Raw genomic sequence first — 18,556 nt, forward strand, 5'->3', positions numbered from 1 at the left:
AAAAAAAAAATTTCGGACTTTATTTTGTCTTCACGGTGAAAATGGCTACCAAATCCTATTATTTTGTGAAAATTCTCAATTTTATTTTTTACATTTTTAACTTTATAATGCTATAACTTATTGAAAAGTGTATTGATCAATACAATTTTTTTTAATAATCTCTTTTTCATTCAACATACTTTATCTTAATCAGAATATTAATAAAGAACTAGCAGATCATGTAGCTTTTGAAATAATCCACCAATTTTTTTAAATTAAATACTATCTAAAGATTTGCATCGAAGCGTTTTTTTTTTGATAGTGATTTTAATCACTGTCAGATATCATTATACTTGATCCAACTATGCCACGTCACCACTGTGCCGCGACCCCCCTGTGCTGGGTTTTTTTATTTTATGATAATGTTCTAGAATAACTGTATCCTCCTAACTTGTACTAAATGAAAGTTTAAGAAAAATAATATGACAATTAAAAAAAAATTGTCTATAACCGGCAAATTTCAAATTATTTTAATGATATAAAAATTTTTGGGTACAATTTTTTTTTTAAGCAACAGACGTATAGAGGGGTATAGACAACTCCATTATCTCCAAAATTTACGATAGTGAGATAAATCACTATTTAATTTTCATGAATAAACTATGAATAATCTAAACAGTACCTCTTTTTAACAGGGAATTATATTTTAAACAACAGAAATAATCGAAGTAAGTCATCCATCTAAAAATGTGTAATTGCAATTTTTTTAATAAGTGGTAACTGACGTATTTAGGGCTCAACTTCAAAAATATACTCTAAAACAAAATTACCAGTAATCATAAAGCACATTCACCTCTAAGTAAGAGGCAAAATATTAAAAAAACAAATATACCTAATAATAATAGATTTAAAATACCTTCTCAGCTTCGCATCGAAGCTAAAACATTTAACAAAAACCAAATTTAAAACAATCTTCTGATTTGACTTTTGATTTGATTAGATACGAATAACCTGTTGAGTAAATGATCACCATTAAAATAACCTTTAACATTATTTAAAAAAACTGCTGTCCTGGCCGAGGTGTGTGAAAAAAATTTTTTTAACATATATTTTAAACAAAATGATTTAAATTATGCATAATCCAAATAGTACATTTCTATTAATAGGGAATAATAGATCCAACATCACGAATAATCAAATTAAGTCACATATTTAATACTTTATCATTAAAAAATTTACCAAGATCGCTCGATTTAATTCATATTTGTATTGCTAACTCAAACTTAAATCCAACAATTGAAATTAAAAAAGGTAAGACAATTAAATAACTTTTAAATCCTTATATATTTAAAATAATTAAAAAAAACGTTGATTGTTAAAATGGTAAAACAAGCTTATTTTTTTTTAATTTATTACAATATTAATAAAGTTAATACATTTTTACGAGAAAAAAAAGTAAAAAATAATCTTAATATTCATTTCAAAGCCATTTTCAAGGGCTTTTAATATAAATATTAAAATCTTTGTAACATTATAACCTGTATTTGTATTGGGTTCCCACTTTAAGATGAGACACGGTGACGTGTTGGAGTGGACTGTACACTTAACTTTTACGAATAACCACAATAATATAATTTGAGTTCTAGAATTTACAGTCATTATTAAATGAATAATGTTATAATAATCATTCACAATTTTATATTTATATGATACTTTATACAACATCAGATCGAACATTATTGAAAATTGCTTACCCAGACTATTAGTTGTACACTTACTATTTAACTAACTAAATTGTACTAACATTAATACTATAGTAATACGGGTTGGGTTAATTATTTATAAATTATTGTTGTTTTCAAATTAAAATTTAATGCTGATCATTATATGTGTTTATATTCTATTTGAATATATTACTTAATGAATAATTACAATATTAAAAATTAAAAAAAAATTAGAGTGCCAAAAAATCCTCATTGAGGTCGCAAAAGATGTGAAACAATAATTTCTGTTGTACAGTACCAGTTTCGAGACTGCAGTCGAAGAACGCGAATTTTAAAGCGCAGAAACGGAAAATTCTTCCAGGTGACTCATATTTTGAGGGGTTTACGAAAATAGGATGTAGAGAGAGTTAGAAAGAGACAAATTATTTTTTATTTATAGATTAATCAAGGGAAACTCAAAAACTATAAATGATAGCCCATTGAAATGTGTTATAAAAATTATGAACAGTCTAATCGAAAAAGAAAATTCATCAAAATGTATGGTTGTAGTGATGTCTAAAGTAAGATATACAATAAACGCATGTAACTATTTTAATTTAATCTTGGCTAATATATCAATAACAATTAAATTGTATAGATATTTTTATTATTAATACCTTAAATAAACAAATATTTATTTAAACTAAATCATAAAATAATTTTTTAAATCCTTAAAAATATATTATTTTATGTAAACACAAAACTTAAAAAGATATTTTAAATAATATAATTATACAAATTTGTATTAGTTATACATTGTATATTATTTGTACAATAATTATGTCAAGCAAGATTCCATACTGTTGTGCATTCTTAAACTGTGAAGTTTGTATTAATAATATATTAACATTAATTAATCCCAGCATAAATTAAATCATTAACCTTAGTCTGTTTATTTATTACAGTAAATTTAATTAAATTTTTTATTCATCTCTAAACTGTTAATTATGTATTGTTAAATAGCTATAGTTAAAAAGAACGATCAATGTTAGATATCAAATTTACTATTAAATTTAATAATTTTCTAGAAATTCAATATTAATGAAAATAAATATTGTAATTTATGGTTTTTAGTTTGCAAAATACAAACGCCGTGTAAGACGACGATATCCACTTGAAGATCATGATCCTAATTCACAGGACAGTGGTTCTCTTACTGCTCATTCAGATGATTCTAGATCAGTGTCAACATTATCTGAGAGCAATACATCATATACAGATGATTCAGACGATGAATTCTTAGATATTGCTGTATCCCCAACAGGATCGGTAATTATTTTACCTTTTAAAAAGGTTAACAGTTTTTTTCCTAATTTTATTTTATTTCTAGTCTCCAGATTCACTTCTACTTGGATACAGTACATTAACAGAAGGACATATTATTAGCCAGACATCAATTATTGTTAAAAGAAAAATTACAAAATATTCTTCAGATACTCCTCGCAAGACTGTAATTATTATAAAACAATTTATTATTTCAATAATCATAGATTTAATACATGTATAACTTATAGGATTTATTGTTTGGTGATATTAAAAATAGTGAAGCAGTTGTGAGAAAAAGAAAGTTNCGGTATTAAAAATAATGAAGCAGTTGTGAGAAAAAGAAAGTTGACACATGATCTAGAATCAAATCCTGAAATTAATGTATTAGTAAAGAAAACTAGACCTAGTACGAAATCTAAACCGGCCGAGAGAAGTTAAGGTAAGAGGCTTTGAGCCGATTCAGTTTCATTTCTAATTACAGTAGAACCTCATTAATCCGAACCAATAAGGGCTCTAGGTTGTCTGATTTAATGAAAGTCCGGATTAAACAAAATAACCAAAAAACATGTTCGTATTATAGATTTAAGAATATTATATTATACTAATTACTATGTATGATATACAATATATATGTATTGCAACATGATATTAGATTATGATAACTTTAATGACGGTAGATAAGAATATATGTAACGGGATTAGATTTGACTTGGTCTCTGGAAAATTTTTTATAAAAATAAAGTTCGAGTAATTTATCTAATACAGCCCGCTGTAACTATTGTCGTTGAAAAATGTTGGTTACGGTTTATTATAAAGACCTTATTGATATCGACAGAAAGTTAATTTCCGGCCGATTGTTACAGTCTATTGGTAGATAAAAATAGTATATTTACGTCTGACCTTGTCAAAGCGGCCGATTCCCAGTAAACCGTTATTATTATTGTTCACTCGCTGCCATATTTTAAACGGCAGCCCCGTACCATCTTATCGCGGGTACTTTATGACATCAATAATAGCAGTAATAATAACACTTGTTTTCTACATCAGTAGCAAATTTGACCGTACACGGAAATATTGTTTATCTCCGCTATTAACGTAGCTACTTTTGATTATTATGCGCTTTCAGACAACTACCATGCTACGCGACGAAACCCAACATGCTAATTATGCTAGAAGAAAACCACCTACGTAGCGAAGAGAGGAACCCAGCTAACGAAATTTTACTACTCCGTACGGCGCTACAAATATCTACATTTAACAAAATATTGTTCTCTTTCTTTTTTATTATGAGTGTTATTGCTCCAAGTGCAGTATTTAGTGTATAATATGTATTTTAAGAAGACATGTTTTTACGCTCTAAAATTGACTGTATAACGTCCTTTTAACAGATTGTTATAATCTTTAATCAACTTAACCTCTCTCTCCACATTATCATTTACTACTAAGAGATCATTTATCAACAATTTTCCTATTTTATTGGTCATTTTTGTTTCACAATGTAGGATATAAATCCAAGAACCAGTGATGTACAAAATCTGTCAAACAAATTATTAGACTGGATTGATATGAAGTAATCAATATTTATATTAGTATAATCGTATATTTCATTTGTTTTTAAAATTATTCATATGGTATTTTTTGAATCGATGTCATAAGACTCATTGCTTTAACCATTTTTAGTTTTATTTGTGGTGATAAATTGATATTAAAAAAATTGAATGGGGATAATTCTGATATAAGATTCTAATCAAGTTAATAATACCAAAGATGACTACAATTTTTTTTTATGGTGATATTGTACATGTATAGTGATATTGTGGCCTTGTATGAAATAAGGTTTTTACTAAGTGGTATGTACATGTTTGTCGCTAAAACAGCAACCAGAGCACATAACTAATGTTTTAAATATATTCGAATTATAAAAATACATAAAACACGTATGCCCTGTTTTCTTTATTGTTAATTTAAATTACTATAAATGAAAAATACTATTAAAAATTGCGACGGGTCGTCGTCGTCTGCGCCTCACTTGTCAGACTTTGTACCGCGGCCTTTAGCACACGGTGTTGGTCAGTCAAACTACCACGTACATGTAGTAGGACTGAAAACTGACCCATTTCATGTTTATATTTATTGACTACAAGAAATAATATTCACGATAAAATTTTGTTTTTTTTTAAGTTGGTTTTACTACAAAATTGTTTTTAAAACAGTACACATCAGGCAATGGTGCATGACCAATTCGGCCACACCATCTCACTTTTCACTACAATATAATCAAATATAAAGTTATTTTTGTCAACAAACAGAACAACATTATTTTTCTCATAGACATCAACATAATTGTTTAATAATTCAGTTTTATAGTGCATGTTAAGAATTTGAAAATAACTTATTAAAATTATTTTTTACAGCTTTGCAAACACGCAAAAGTATAAATGGACATAAATTATCTTAAGTTGAGTCATGCAATTATTATTGAATTTCATACTTTGGTAGAATATTATTTCAAATATCTATTGAGATACTCTTTTTAATCATTATATTTAAGTTAATTTACATTTTATTCATTAAATAAAATTCATTACTCAGCTACAAAGAATCAAGTTCGATTCGATAAAATTTTAAATACTCGTATTTTTCATTGTAAAATTATTTTTTTCTTCGCCAAACATTCTATATATATATGAAATAATTTATAATGTAATTATTATAATCAACGTAACAACTTAATTCTATACCACTGAGTTTATAGAATTTTTGGTTTATGAATATGTATATTTTTTTAGTCATCAAAAATTCACTTAACTTTTGATTCTTAAGAATTCTTTGTACATTAATTAAGTGACCTAATTATCCCCTATTGTGCCCATGCATTATCATTTTAATAGGCAATAATCGTACTACGACTATAAAGTGCGTACCCGTATGCGGCACCGTTGACTTATTGACATGAAGGCCAGACAGTTTTTTATTTGCTAATGTCAACAATACTCTATAGTTTAAGATTACTAGTATCATGTTAAATGCGAGCCATTTTTGAGAGTATTTTTATATCCTTCCAACTGTTATGCTGTAGGCTCCCTATTAATAAGTAATTTAGAACATTTGTTTAATTTCTACTTCCACTAAATGTTGAAAATTTCAAATAAAAATTTTTTTCAGTTATAAATTATAAAAATAGTTACTGTTTTCCTAACTGATATTTATACATTTAAATTAAAAGTTGTTCAACCCTTTATAGCATTCGACATTTTTTATCCAAAACTTTTATAAATTTTATGGTTTTTAAGTCTATAAAAAAAGAATACAAAATATAAGGTAAAAAACAACTCATTAACCCTTAAGCAGGCGCGTACCTATTTTTAACGTTCATAGTCGCGTGGGGGTTTATTAGACTCCATTTCTAAAAACGTATAAAATATGTATAAAAAAGTTCATTTATTAAATTCAAAGACATTATTTGTTACCATATATATAAATATGCATAAAAACTAAAAAATTAAAATTAAAAAATAAAAAAATTACAAAATTATGTGCATTACTAAAACTTATATTACGAAAAAAAAAAAAACTTAATTTTCAAAATTTCATTAAAAAATTTTGGTTTGTAAAAAAATTATTTTAACTGCAAAATCTTATTTTTAAGACGGTAAATAAAAGTTTTTACTATTTCAAAATGTATTTTTATTAATTTTTCTTGTATCTCTTTGAGCTCAAAAACGGCTTATATTTATTAGTTTTATGTGTATTTACATTTACATAATTATTTTTCTGAATTGAATTTTTTTATTATTAATATTACTATACAATTTAATTATTATAATACGAGTAGGGTCAGGAGGGGCAATTCTGAATAGTGGTAATTGTAAATGGGGCACCGATAATCAATGTGTCCACATTGCGACGGGATGTATTTATTACATGTTTTGGTCGTATTTGTTCCATATCATCAAGTGGAAATTCTCAATAGATTATTTATTTTTTAAACTTAATTGCACAGTCGGTGGCAGATCCACATAATCCCAATTCCACAATATTATATCAATTATAACATTGCATTTACGATAAAACGATATTTTGAAAAAAATACATGTCCAAAAAAAAATTATAACGTTACAAGTCGCGTGGGGGTCAATATGACCCATTTCAACTTTGATGGATATTTTAAGTCGTTAATTTTTTTTTGCGAAGGTATTTAATTATGAAAATCTATTCAATATTACTATAAAAACCATCTTCTAAATTTATATCTATGAACACCTTTTATGCAATATAATACATCCGTTTTTATTTATGTGAGGGTATGCTAGACCCCCACGCGACTATTTAAGGGTTAATAATAGATGTCGTCATTAAAACAAAACAAATACTTTTAATCATTTTTGGCAACTTGACAATAGACGGAATATTTTTTTTTAACATAAATAGTACAGGCCTAATAAATATGGTAACTTACAGATTTTATTTTTTGAGAATTTACATGAGTCATACAACCAATTAATAATAAAATAAAAATATGTGCAATTATTATTCGTGTTTCTAGTTTTTATTTAAAATTTCTATTTATTTAATTTTGCTGCTTACATGAAAATAATAAAAATGGCAAAAAAATTTAAACGAAAAAAAATATCGTTTTACTTTTGAGACATTGGAAAATTTGTTTTTTTTAATTCCTTTAAATTTATTATTAATATTGTTAGGAACATGACGTAAACTAAAACAAAAAATCGTTCGACAGAGGCGGTCACGCCCACCAGTCTGACTAACGCCTTATGTCGCATACGCGTTTTCTAACTTTTTATGAATTATTAAGCCCCAACTTTCACAAAGTCCTACCCCGACCAACACGTGGTACAGACTGGGCAACCGATCCGAATTTCGGGTCTGGCTAACGGGGAGGCCACGCCGTATTGTGACTCAGTTGTTGATTAACTTCAGGCGGAGTCACAACACGACTATGTGATGTATAGATACAGGAATAGGCCGCTCCAAAGTAGTGCCTAACGGCAGTTCCGGAACGGTTGGGTTAATTAAACCAAACCTGCCATTATTGTGGCAATAATGGCAGTAATGTTACAAAAAAAATAAAAAATGGTATGTAACTTACGCCAAGGACTTAAACGCAAATGCCCTGGCATGGGGATCCGGTTTTACAGATCAGCGTGGCGACGAACTGATGTTGGCCTCAGAACTTTCGTTGGCCAACAAGAGAACCACCTTGACGTTCGATGGGAACACTTCAAATTCTGTGGTGGACGTCACGCAGTCGTGTATCTGTTGTTAGTCGAACATATTTCAAAGTGGTTTGTTCTTTCTCGTGGGGAGAACTTAGCGATCTCCGTACAGTAGTACATAACCAAAAAACATAGTAGTCAATGTATGCCAAATAAATCATCCAGAAGTGGTTGCACGACCACCTCATATTTTTCTTAAATTTTCAGTGTTTGTTCTTTATACTATAATTAGATAAAAATATAAATCTTTTTTTTTACGACCTTCTCATTTTTATGGCTTTTTCAATGTAAAAAAAGTTCAAAATAGTCACAACGTTAAAAAAACAAAATATATTACATATACAATAATACTAAGCAAATTTTTGAAATTTAGCTGAAACATAGATTATACACTATACAATATCATATTTGAAAATCACTAAAAATTAATAACTTCTTTATGGTTTTAAATGAGCTCAGAAACGCCAATTTATCACAAAAAAAGTACCATTTTTAGAAAAATATTAAAGTTTGGAATTTCACATAATTTTTTTCTTTTATAATGAAAACTTTAAGTTATAATAAGGTCAATTCTAAAATTTTAATTCAATTGAGTTAATATTGAATAATCTGTGTGTTTTCTAATGTTCTGGCTTTTTTTAACATTTTTTGCATTAAAATAGCCATAAAAATGGGAAGGTCATAAAAAAAAAATTCTTTTAATCTAATCATAGTATAAAGAATAAACCCTGAAAAATTAATAAAAATATGAGGTAGTTGTGCAACGACTTCTGGATGATTTGGCATGGATTGACCCAGTAGCTAATATTTTATAATTATAGAATATTTAAATATTTTTAATAGGGATATATTCTATACAAACTAACGTATACTATTAAATATATTTAATTTTTGTAAATTAATTTATTTCCATTTAAAAAAGAAAAGGATTTTCATTATTTTAAGAGTAATCGAGCAGTACATGATGTGTAATCTGAATATAATCTTAGGTTCATTAATGGCAACAACACTCCGGTGGAAACACATGTAAAGAAATTGAAATAAAATAATTCGGTTGGAGGTACACATAATTAATCTACAGGTCTGAGTGCGTGGGTTGTTTTTGCTACCCTCTCTAGCAATTAAAACTAAAACTATACTAATGACGTAAATACAAAAAACGTTATTTAAATAAAATTATTTTAAAACTATTATCGGTTTGTATTTGCAAAAGTTCGATTATTGATATTTAGATTTTTAAAAATAAATTTCGCTTGAAAAACAAGAATATATAAATCGTTAAAAAAATAACAAATTTAATTTACTTGTTAAATACAACTGCAGTATTTTCATCAAATATACGGTCAAATTTTTAGGTAACTATGTTATTAAAATATATTATACATAGAATGGAATACATATAACTGACAACTGTTATAACTTTACATACAATAAAATTTTAGTGTATATTTTTTAATAATTAATTACATTTAAATATCATAATTTATATCTTATTTATATATTATATTATTTGTTTTGAATATTAGAAATACAATTTTTATTATAAAATTGTTCAACATTTTTAAATAGTCTGTTTTTATAAATTTATTACAAAACTGTTTAATGGGTCGTTAACAATATTAGGACAAATACTTATTAAGTTATAAGTATTTTAATACATTGAGTGTGTATGGAATTACTTCATGGTATTAATTTTAACCACAAAATGTAATTCAATTTCACTTGAATTGAGTTGATTTTTTTTTATGTTGAGTCAAATTAAATTATTTACTAAAAATAATTAGCTATATAGTAGTTTATTGCTTAGTTCTTAATTTATAACTATTTTTTTAAAAAGCCATTCCATGCGCGTGGTATTACCCAAGCTTTTGGATAATACTAAATATCACTTAGAAAATAATGTACCAAAAAAATACTTATTAAGTTATAAGGATACATAAAAATAAAATTCAACATCCAAAAAAATTATATATCTCTTATTAAACAAAAAACAATATCTTCATCTTATGTTATGTATTAAACATGAATTTGTGACGAATAAATAAATTATAAAATAAACTGAACTTTTTTAAAAAAAACTTAAAGAAATAATGATTTTTTCTTATAATTTGTAGTAGGAATATTTTTTATCGATAAATGTGGAGACCAAAATATATTATGTACATACAAAATGAGTCCTCCTTTTCTGCAGTGGATAAATTAATGAAAATATAGTTTATAAAATGTAAAAATTCTTATAATTGTTAATTTAATTGTTTTGAGTAAATAAAAATTGGTAATTGCACGCAGAAAACTACGACCACGTTATTAACCAAAATTGACTGTGTAGTAATATGCTATTCTATTTAATTATAGTAATTAAGGCTTTGAACAATATGTATTTATAAATTTTGTTTGGACCAGCTTGAAGGGTCCCAAGTTTGTGCAACATTATCATAGGATTATACAAGATATCCTACCAGATTATGACATCATGCATAACTTTTGATTCAGTAGAACATTGTGTTTGTTTTAATTTTTACAGTTTTGGACCAAGTTAAAAATATATTTTTAACGTAAAAGAAATGTAAAAACTATTAAAAAATAAAAAAAAAAACGCAAAATATTTACTGTATCATAAGTTATGAAAGATTTCAAAACCTGGTAGAACAACTGTTTAAATATTTTTCGTTTCAGGAGGGAAACCCAAATCCAAAAAAAATTTTAGTTAATTTGTTTATCTATAAAATGATATATTATATGCAAAATAAAAACATAAACAATATTTATTTTGTTTTTAAGAATGGATGACCTAGATTTTAATCGAACTGATTTTCCAAACTTTTATATTATATCTCAGAAAACTATTGTAATACCTAGACATTTGAAATTTTTGACGTTTGATAAAATCAACCAGTAAATAATTTTCGTTTAATAACAGAACTATTCCGGAGGGTTAATTATGAGATAAAACAATGCGTGTTATTCTCCCAGCCCCTTACGTATAATTCATCAGTACAGACTACACCCACACGTTCACTATATGTATTAAATTGCTTGTAATTCATATGATAGCTAATCATTATTTTATTTTTTTTAACAATAATGGTTCTTTTACAATTGCTTTATTCAAAAAATTGATTTTCCATTACCATACCTTATATACTAAACTTGTATCAACATTCCATTTTTATCACATTTCTTTTTTAATCATCAAAGTTTGATGATCAGATATATTCAATTTGATAAAAAAATGTTTATTACTATTTTAATTTCAACGAGTTATAGTTGTTTAAAATTTCGACGTAATCAGAAAAATTGTAGATATTATTTAATATAGTAACGTTATGATGTTGTTAAACGCTATCGGTTAATTGTTATAATTCAAATAACAAAAATTAATAAAATAAGAATCGGCTTGTGCTGTATATGGTGAGAACTTGATATTGTGGTTCTATGGGGGTCGTATGGTTGGAAGGTTTAGAACGACAAAGACAAGTAGATATAAAAATAATATACGCAGTACCTCTAATTGAGGTGTAATAAACTTTTGTCTGGTTAGTTTCTAATGTCCTACCTAAGAGGCCAAAAAATGCCAGAGCCAGTCCACAAATACCAGAGCCTAACTTATACAGTAGAAATGAAGCTAGGTTTTTTAAAACATCTTTAAGGCAACGAAACGGTGGATCCAGTTTACGAATACCATATAACGTTCTATTGTATAATATTTTAACCAACCAGTCAAAATTAACATTTGTAGTGTTTTGGTGTTTATATTTATTACAAAATACTAAAATTAAAATTTATAATAATTAATAATTTTTAATAATGAAAAATTATTTTATACAACACAAAAAAGAGTACAAATAAAAAGTGTCACTGGATTGACGAACAGCGCGAGACTAAAAAAAATACACGGAGTGTTATCGTACTGCAGTACATCTAAGATAAAACATATAAACATATATAAAAGCATTCATTGTGACATGTTATTTAACATCTTTGTTAATCCCTACACATTTAAAGTTATTGATCTAATAAATTATCTATTGCTTCGTCGTTCTCTACTCAGATTTATTAACTCTAAATAATTGGGATAACATAAATTTACTTATTTCTTTTCTTCTTGCAAATTGCTGTGAAGTGATTCAATAAATATTTCGTTATGTATATATATACTCAGTGGTATTGGATTCGTACTTCGTCACATGATAAAAAATTAAAACAAATTCTTTTCGTGTGGATATATAAGCAAGAAGCATAAAAAGATAACCGACAACAACACGGGGTCGTGGCTAACAATTGTTTTTTTAATTGAATTCGGTGAAAGCGAACTCTAGTCTGAAAAGATTTCTGTGTTTTTTATAGTGAATGATAGTACCCCAGGGATACTGTTGTCAGCGCTTTTAGTGATCTTTTTAGTTTATTGTATCTAATTATANCTCACCGAACCGATTTCTTTCAATGATACGTCAAAAGATCACAAATCGTTTCTAGTCGAAGACATTACCCTCAAAAATTGAAAAAAATTCCCTCGTTCCCCGGAAATGGGGGAAACCTCCAAAAAAGTTACAAATTTAAAAATCGGTAAATTTAGTAATTTTTTCACTTTTTTTTCTTAAAACTTCCATAAATTTTTCAAAAATCAACAAAACAATTTTTTTTAATTTATTTTTTATAATAAAACCTTTGATATTTTCCTTTCATCATTTTTTTGAAAATTTAACACTTAACCTGCCCTTAGGTGTAATAAACCAAAAAGAAAAAAAAAAGAAATTAATTTTTAAAACTTATTATGGTGGAGTTTAGAATTATAAGATAAGATGAAGGTGATGAAATAGGCGGTAGGTATTGGGGACGAATGGTAATAAAAATTAATTAATAAGACGGTAAATGGCGGAGTAACACATGTTTAAATGTGGCAAGATATGTAAGGGTGCAAAGAATATAATAATATGAATAAAAAATGATTCAGAGGGGTGAATAAACGGAGTTTAAATACATGAGGGTAATGATCAAATAAATAAAAATGCACAAAAACGTTGTGACAAAAATAATGAACTGATCTCGGGGTTGAACAATATTGAATAAATGAAGTCAATTATCCTACCAAACTTTATTACCTATCTTAATGGTTTATTACGCAATATAGTATTTATAATTTGAAAGCGGGAATTTAAATTTGTACTTACCTTGTATCCCACGTAGTGTAATGTTTATTTTTGACAATCCAATGTTGATTATGAGTTTACACTGTATTTCACACGTTGTACACTTTGATTTCGACAGTAAATATGACCGTTTGAGAATAAAGCGTTTAATTATAAATAATACGAAACCGTTACACAAAATCTATGACTGTATTATTGTATGCAAGAGATTCTATACACTCTATATTTTTATAATTATAATCAAATAATGTATCTTTAGTTGACTTAGTAGAATGAGTATATTGTTTGAGAGATTATATTTTATTGAGAGATCGACACCAATATTTCTTAAATTTTCCTCTGGCCTGGCCAAAACAAGATTCAGAAATATTTATATCTATGTAAAAGATTTGTCAGGGCGGAATTGTGGTGGCCCAATGTGTCCCGGTGCTAAATTAAAGCACCTTGAAAGGATGCGGCACAATAATCACCAAGACAAAAATTAAACACTAAAAACATATATTTGTAAGTTTCTCTGTGCTGTCTGCCGGCGCGATGTTTGTTAAGACAAAGACATTAAACCACAGAAGATTAGCTACCCAATACACATAGGCTTACAAATATATTCTAACCTAACACCTAACTTTAAAAATATTTAATTGCAACCTTTACTCTGTCTGCCGGCGCGATGTTCGTTAGAACAAAGACATTAAACCACAGAAGATTAGCTACCCAGTAAGTATAGAGTTGCAATACACTTAGTCATATAATCAATATTTATCATTAACTGAGAAAATTAGAGTTGATTCGGTTTTATTAAAAAAAAAAATGTTTTATTTTAAAATATTAATTGACATTTATTTCCATGGTAAAATAAAAATAAAATATCATTATATAATGAACAAATTAAATTAAATTAAAAGATTCACCAAAACAAAATTCACTTTAAAATTTCTAAGTGTCATTTAGTTTTAAAGAAAAATATTCTAAGTCCAAATAAATAAAAAAAAAACGACTAAGTGTTTTAAAAATTGAAAAATATTCTAAGTCCAAATAAATTAAAAAATAAACTAAGTCCCAGAGAGTAGAATCTTGAGTAGAGTGTCGCAGATTTTGTGTAATTTAAAATAGCCGAAAGAACTGATTTTAATAGGAAAAAATGGGTTTTTATAGTAGACGAGGGTCGTGTAGCGATCCCTAGTGTGATCTTAGAAACTGTAGATCTCAATTAATAGTTGAATGTGATTGGCTGGACTTAGTTGAGAACCCTCACATGGGCGTGACTTTGAATCTGTACGATAATCAGATTTAATTGACTACTTTATTGATTATTTTAAGTCTTAGATAAGGGAACCCTGTTTTGGTGATCTTGTGAATTCATAATATATGACATACATGTACAAAAGATAACATAATATAATATTTTAATATTATAAGTAATAATACAATATTACATAGGGGAGGTTCAAAAATTTATATAGAAAGTAGAACTTTTCCAACTTAAATTTTGGAAGTGTTCCGGAAAGTCTGACACTTTTATATATATCTTAAATTAAAGCTGATGTAATATACTTTATCATGGAAAAAAAAAATTTCGGACTTTATTTTGTCATCTTCACTGTGAAAATGGCTACCAAATGCTATTTTTGAGTGAAAATTTTCGATTTTGTATTTTACATTTTTAACTTTATTATGCTATAATTTTTTGAAAAGTGTATGGATTAACACAATTTTTTTATGAAAAATAATATTTTTGAATAACCCTTCTTTCATTCGACATACTTTATCTTAATCAGAATATTAATGAGGAACTAGCAGATCATGCAGCTTTTGGAATAATCCACCAATTTTTTAAAATTCAACACTATCTAAAGAATTGCATCGAAGCGTTTTTTTTTTATAGTAATTTTAATCACTGTCAGTTATCATTATACTTGATCCAACTATGCCGCGACCCCTGTGCTGTGTTTTTTTAATTGAATTCGGTGAAAGCGAACTCTAGTCTGAAAAGAATTCAGTATTTTTTATAGTGAATGATAGTACCCCAGGGATATTGTTGTCAGCGCTTTTAGTGATCATTTTAGTTTATTGTATCTAATTATACACTACATGGTTATTATATTGAGATAGCATATTTAACAATAGATAAATTGACTTATATATAAATAATAAGTAATTGTGTTGAACAGTATACATGTTGCGACAGATAAGTTATGTTTTTGTTTATAAGTAATATAAAATAAAGATTATCAATTTTTTATTGATAATTATCAATTAAATTATCGATTTACAATCCAAAAAGGTTGTAACTTGCAGCACTTATATAATATAATGTATTATGTTATATTGTTAATTTTACACACTAAATTGTTAGTTGTATACAATTTTACTACAATCATAAATGTTTTATACGCATATTATTGGTCATAATTTTCCTATAGTATAATACTGTAGAATAGCTTGAAACACTAAATAAAAGATTATCTATTTAAAATAAACAAAATTGTGTCGTTGTGTTTTATTATTTTTGCATTCCCTAATTCTTAAGATACATTAATATAAAAAATATTTACAAATAGAAAAATTAAAAAATCTATTTTCTAGATCAATCAATTTGCAAAACATGATTTATTTGAGATTTCAAACAATTCTGTCTATTGTAAGTAAAAATAAATCCATAAATTACCATTATTAAATGGTAATTTATGGATTTATTTATTTACTATCTTTTTATATACCTGTTTTTTTTTTTATGAAAATAAATTTTTGTATGATTTAAAACAATATAAGGATTATATAATTATAAGGCTCAACTCCACAAAATAAAAAAAACACTCAAAAAAAAAAAAAAATTTAATAACATATCTTAAAGCACATTCATTTTAAAGCGTTTTACGATAGTAATAATAATCACTGTTAAATTTTTGTCAATATGGTTTCGGTTATGCACNAATAATAATCAAAGTTGAATTTTTGTCAATAAGGTTTCGATTATGCACAATACAAATTGTACTATTTTTTTTTTAGGGACTAATAGTGTCCACATCAGCAGAAATTAATCTTGATCAAGTTATCAATTATTTATCATCGAAAAATTTACCAAAAGCACAAATTGCATTTCATAATTGCATTGCTAAGTTCAACGTAAAAGGTCTTGAACAAACGAATTATGGTAACATTTAAGAATCTTTGAAATCTTTATATATTTTAAATTATACGTTGATCTACAAATTTGAAAAAAAAACATAATTTTTATTTAATTAAGTAGAAAATTATTAAAAATCATTTCAATGCCCTAATAAAATCCAAATACAAATGCTAAAAATATTTACATCAATACGACCTATTTAGTTTTGTAAAATATGTGAATGATTCTAGTAAANCATTTACAACAATACGACCTATTTAGTTTTGTATAATATGTGAGTGATACTAGTAAATTTAGTAAAAAATGGATTCCATCATGATAACAATTCAACAGTATTATAAAGTTATAATTCAAGCCAACCAGTATTTGAATATAAAATTCATATGTATAATTAATTTATAAATATTAATTTGTAATTTTACAGAAGAAATCAATACATTTTTATGTAAATTAAGGGATAATATAATTTCTCGTGAAATGGATCCAAATGAAATGAGTCAAAAATTGGTTGAATATTTAAAATTAGATAAATCTATTATTACCAAGCACTTTGATAAATGTTGTACAGATTTCCACTCAAGATTGTTTACATTAGAAAATCTTGGGGTATAAAATAACAAAATATTAATATTAATAATATTTCAATGGTTTAAAATTTTATGATTTCACTTTAGTTTAATTGTAATTCATTTATATTGTGAATCTGCGTACTAGCTAATCTATTTCACTAAGATTCAATATAAAATGATCCACTCCAGTTATATTGTAATTATTTTTTATAAATTATTGTAATTAGGACTCATTTTCATTGATATTCTCAGCCCTAGTAAATTTATTTTGCTGAAATACAATATAAAATGATGACAACTATTAAGAAATTAATGTTATTTTGCTTTGCAAATCAATCTACTTTGATGTGCATATATATATCTATAAATTTTCCTTAAGTTTATAAGCAAATAGAGAGTAGTAAAGATTAAAGTTTTGTTATTTAGTTATGTATATTTTTAATATGAATACAATAATATATTTAAAGGCTTTTCCATCATATAAAACATTCATTATACTATAATATATTAACTATATTGGTTCTTTTAATATCACTTTTTAGTTATAAAATCATTTATATTTTAAGAAAAGTGACAATCTGGAGACATTCGCTCAACAAATTTATACACGTTTTGATGGAGCATATAAAATTCTGCAAGATTGCGTAGATACTTATTCCCTGAGTGGATATTATACGCAACCAATCAGTAATTTAAATTTATACAATGTCTATTCATTATAAATAAATAAGCTAATAGTTTTACTACGCTTTAGATCGTTACGAGACACATCGAGAAAGAGACAAGAAACACAAATTCTGTATAAGAACAGCAGAATTTACTATAAAATTTATTACTAGTGATTATACTCTAAATGAAGTCGCTAGTGCATTGGCAAAAAACATTTTTTCAATTTTAGAGAAACCCTTCGAAAAGTATTGTTTTGCTGTTTATTATACGTATTTGGTTTTAGATGACTCAGTGTTAACTGTAAGTAAAAATTAACTAATAAATTACCATTATTATACACATCTTTTTTTTATGAAATAAAATTTTATTATAAGTACAATATATAATTTTAGTTTTACGAAAATATATCAAGAAATCATTTAAAACGACAGTTTTTTAATTATTAAGTTTTTTCAAATGACTATAACTTACTGAAGAAAACATGTTATTTTTTTTTAGGGACTAATACAGTCCGCATCAGCAGAAATAAATCTTGATCAAGTTATCAATTATTTGTCAATCACAAATTTACGAGAAGCACAAATAGTATTTCATAATTGCATTGCTAATTTAAACATGAAAGGTCTTGAAAAAATGAATTATGGTAAGACATTTAAGTAAAGTTGAAATCCTTACATATTTACAATAACTTAATGTACGTTGATCGACAAATTTATACAAGAAGCATATTTTAGCTTCGATGTGAAGCTGAGAAGGTATTGGTTTTACTAAGATGTGTTTTTTTTTTTTTTTTTTT

At 26.2% G+C, this 18,556-nt stretch overlaps 2 protein-coding genes across 2 annotated transcripts in view; both read left to right on the plus strand.

Annotated features, from left to right (window-relative positions):
* The first annotated feature begins 1,230 nt into the window (after positions 1-1,230).
* Positions 1,231-4,238, plus strand: LOC126908653 (uncharacterized). Its single transcript, XM_050690929.1, has 8 exons — positions 1,231-1,290; positions 1,938-2,064; positions 2,143-2,263; positions 2,817-3,011; positions 3,073-3,192; positions 3,257-3,277; positions 3,324-3,447; positions 4,135-4,238. The coding sequence occupies exons 3-7, from the start codon at positions 2,204-2,206 to the stop codon at positions 3,444-3,446; spliced, it is 519 nt and encodes a 172-aa protein (XP_050546886.1). The 5' UTR covers positions 1,231-1,290; positions 1,938-2,064; positions 2,143-2,203; the 3' UTR covers position 3,447; positions 4,135-4,238.
* A 5,320-nt stretch (positions 4,239-9,558) lies between these two features.
* The window catches only part of LOC126908616 (uncharacterized), a 14,099-nt gene continuing 5,101 nt past the window's right edge, over positions 9,559-18,556 (plus strand). The window contains exons 1-7 of the mRNA XM_050690853.1: positions 9,559-9,600; positions 15,979-16,033; positions 16,402-16,546; positions 16,947-17,128; positions 17,658-17,778; positions 17,846-18,060; positions 18,259-18,288. Coding sequence (XP_050546810.1) covers positions 15,998-16,033; positions 16,402-16,546; positions 16,947-17,128; positions 17,658-17,778; positions 17,846-18,060; positions 18,259-18,288 — 729 coding nt within the window. The 5' untranslated portion in view covers positions 9,559-9,600; positions 15,979-15,997. The remainder of the gene's footprint in view (positions 9,601-15,978; positions 16,034-16,401; positions 16,547-16,946; positions 17,129-17,657; positions 17,779-17,845; positions 18,061-18,258; positions 18,289-18,556) is intronic.

This window comes from Daktulosphaira vitifoliae, unplaced genomic scaffold (genome assembly GCF_025091365.1).
Source record: "Daktulosphaira vitifoliae isolate Bord-2020 unplaced genomic scaffold, ASM2509136v1 Scaffold_5, whole genome shotgun sequence".
Lineage (NCBI taxonomy): Eukaryota > Metazoa > Arthropoda > Insecta > Hemiptera > Phylloxeridae > Daktulosphaira > Daktulosphaira vitifoliae.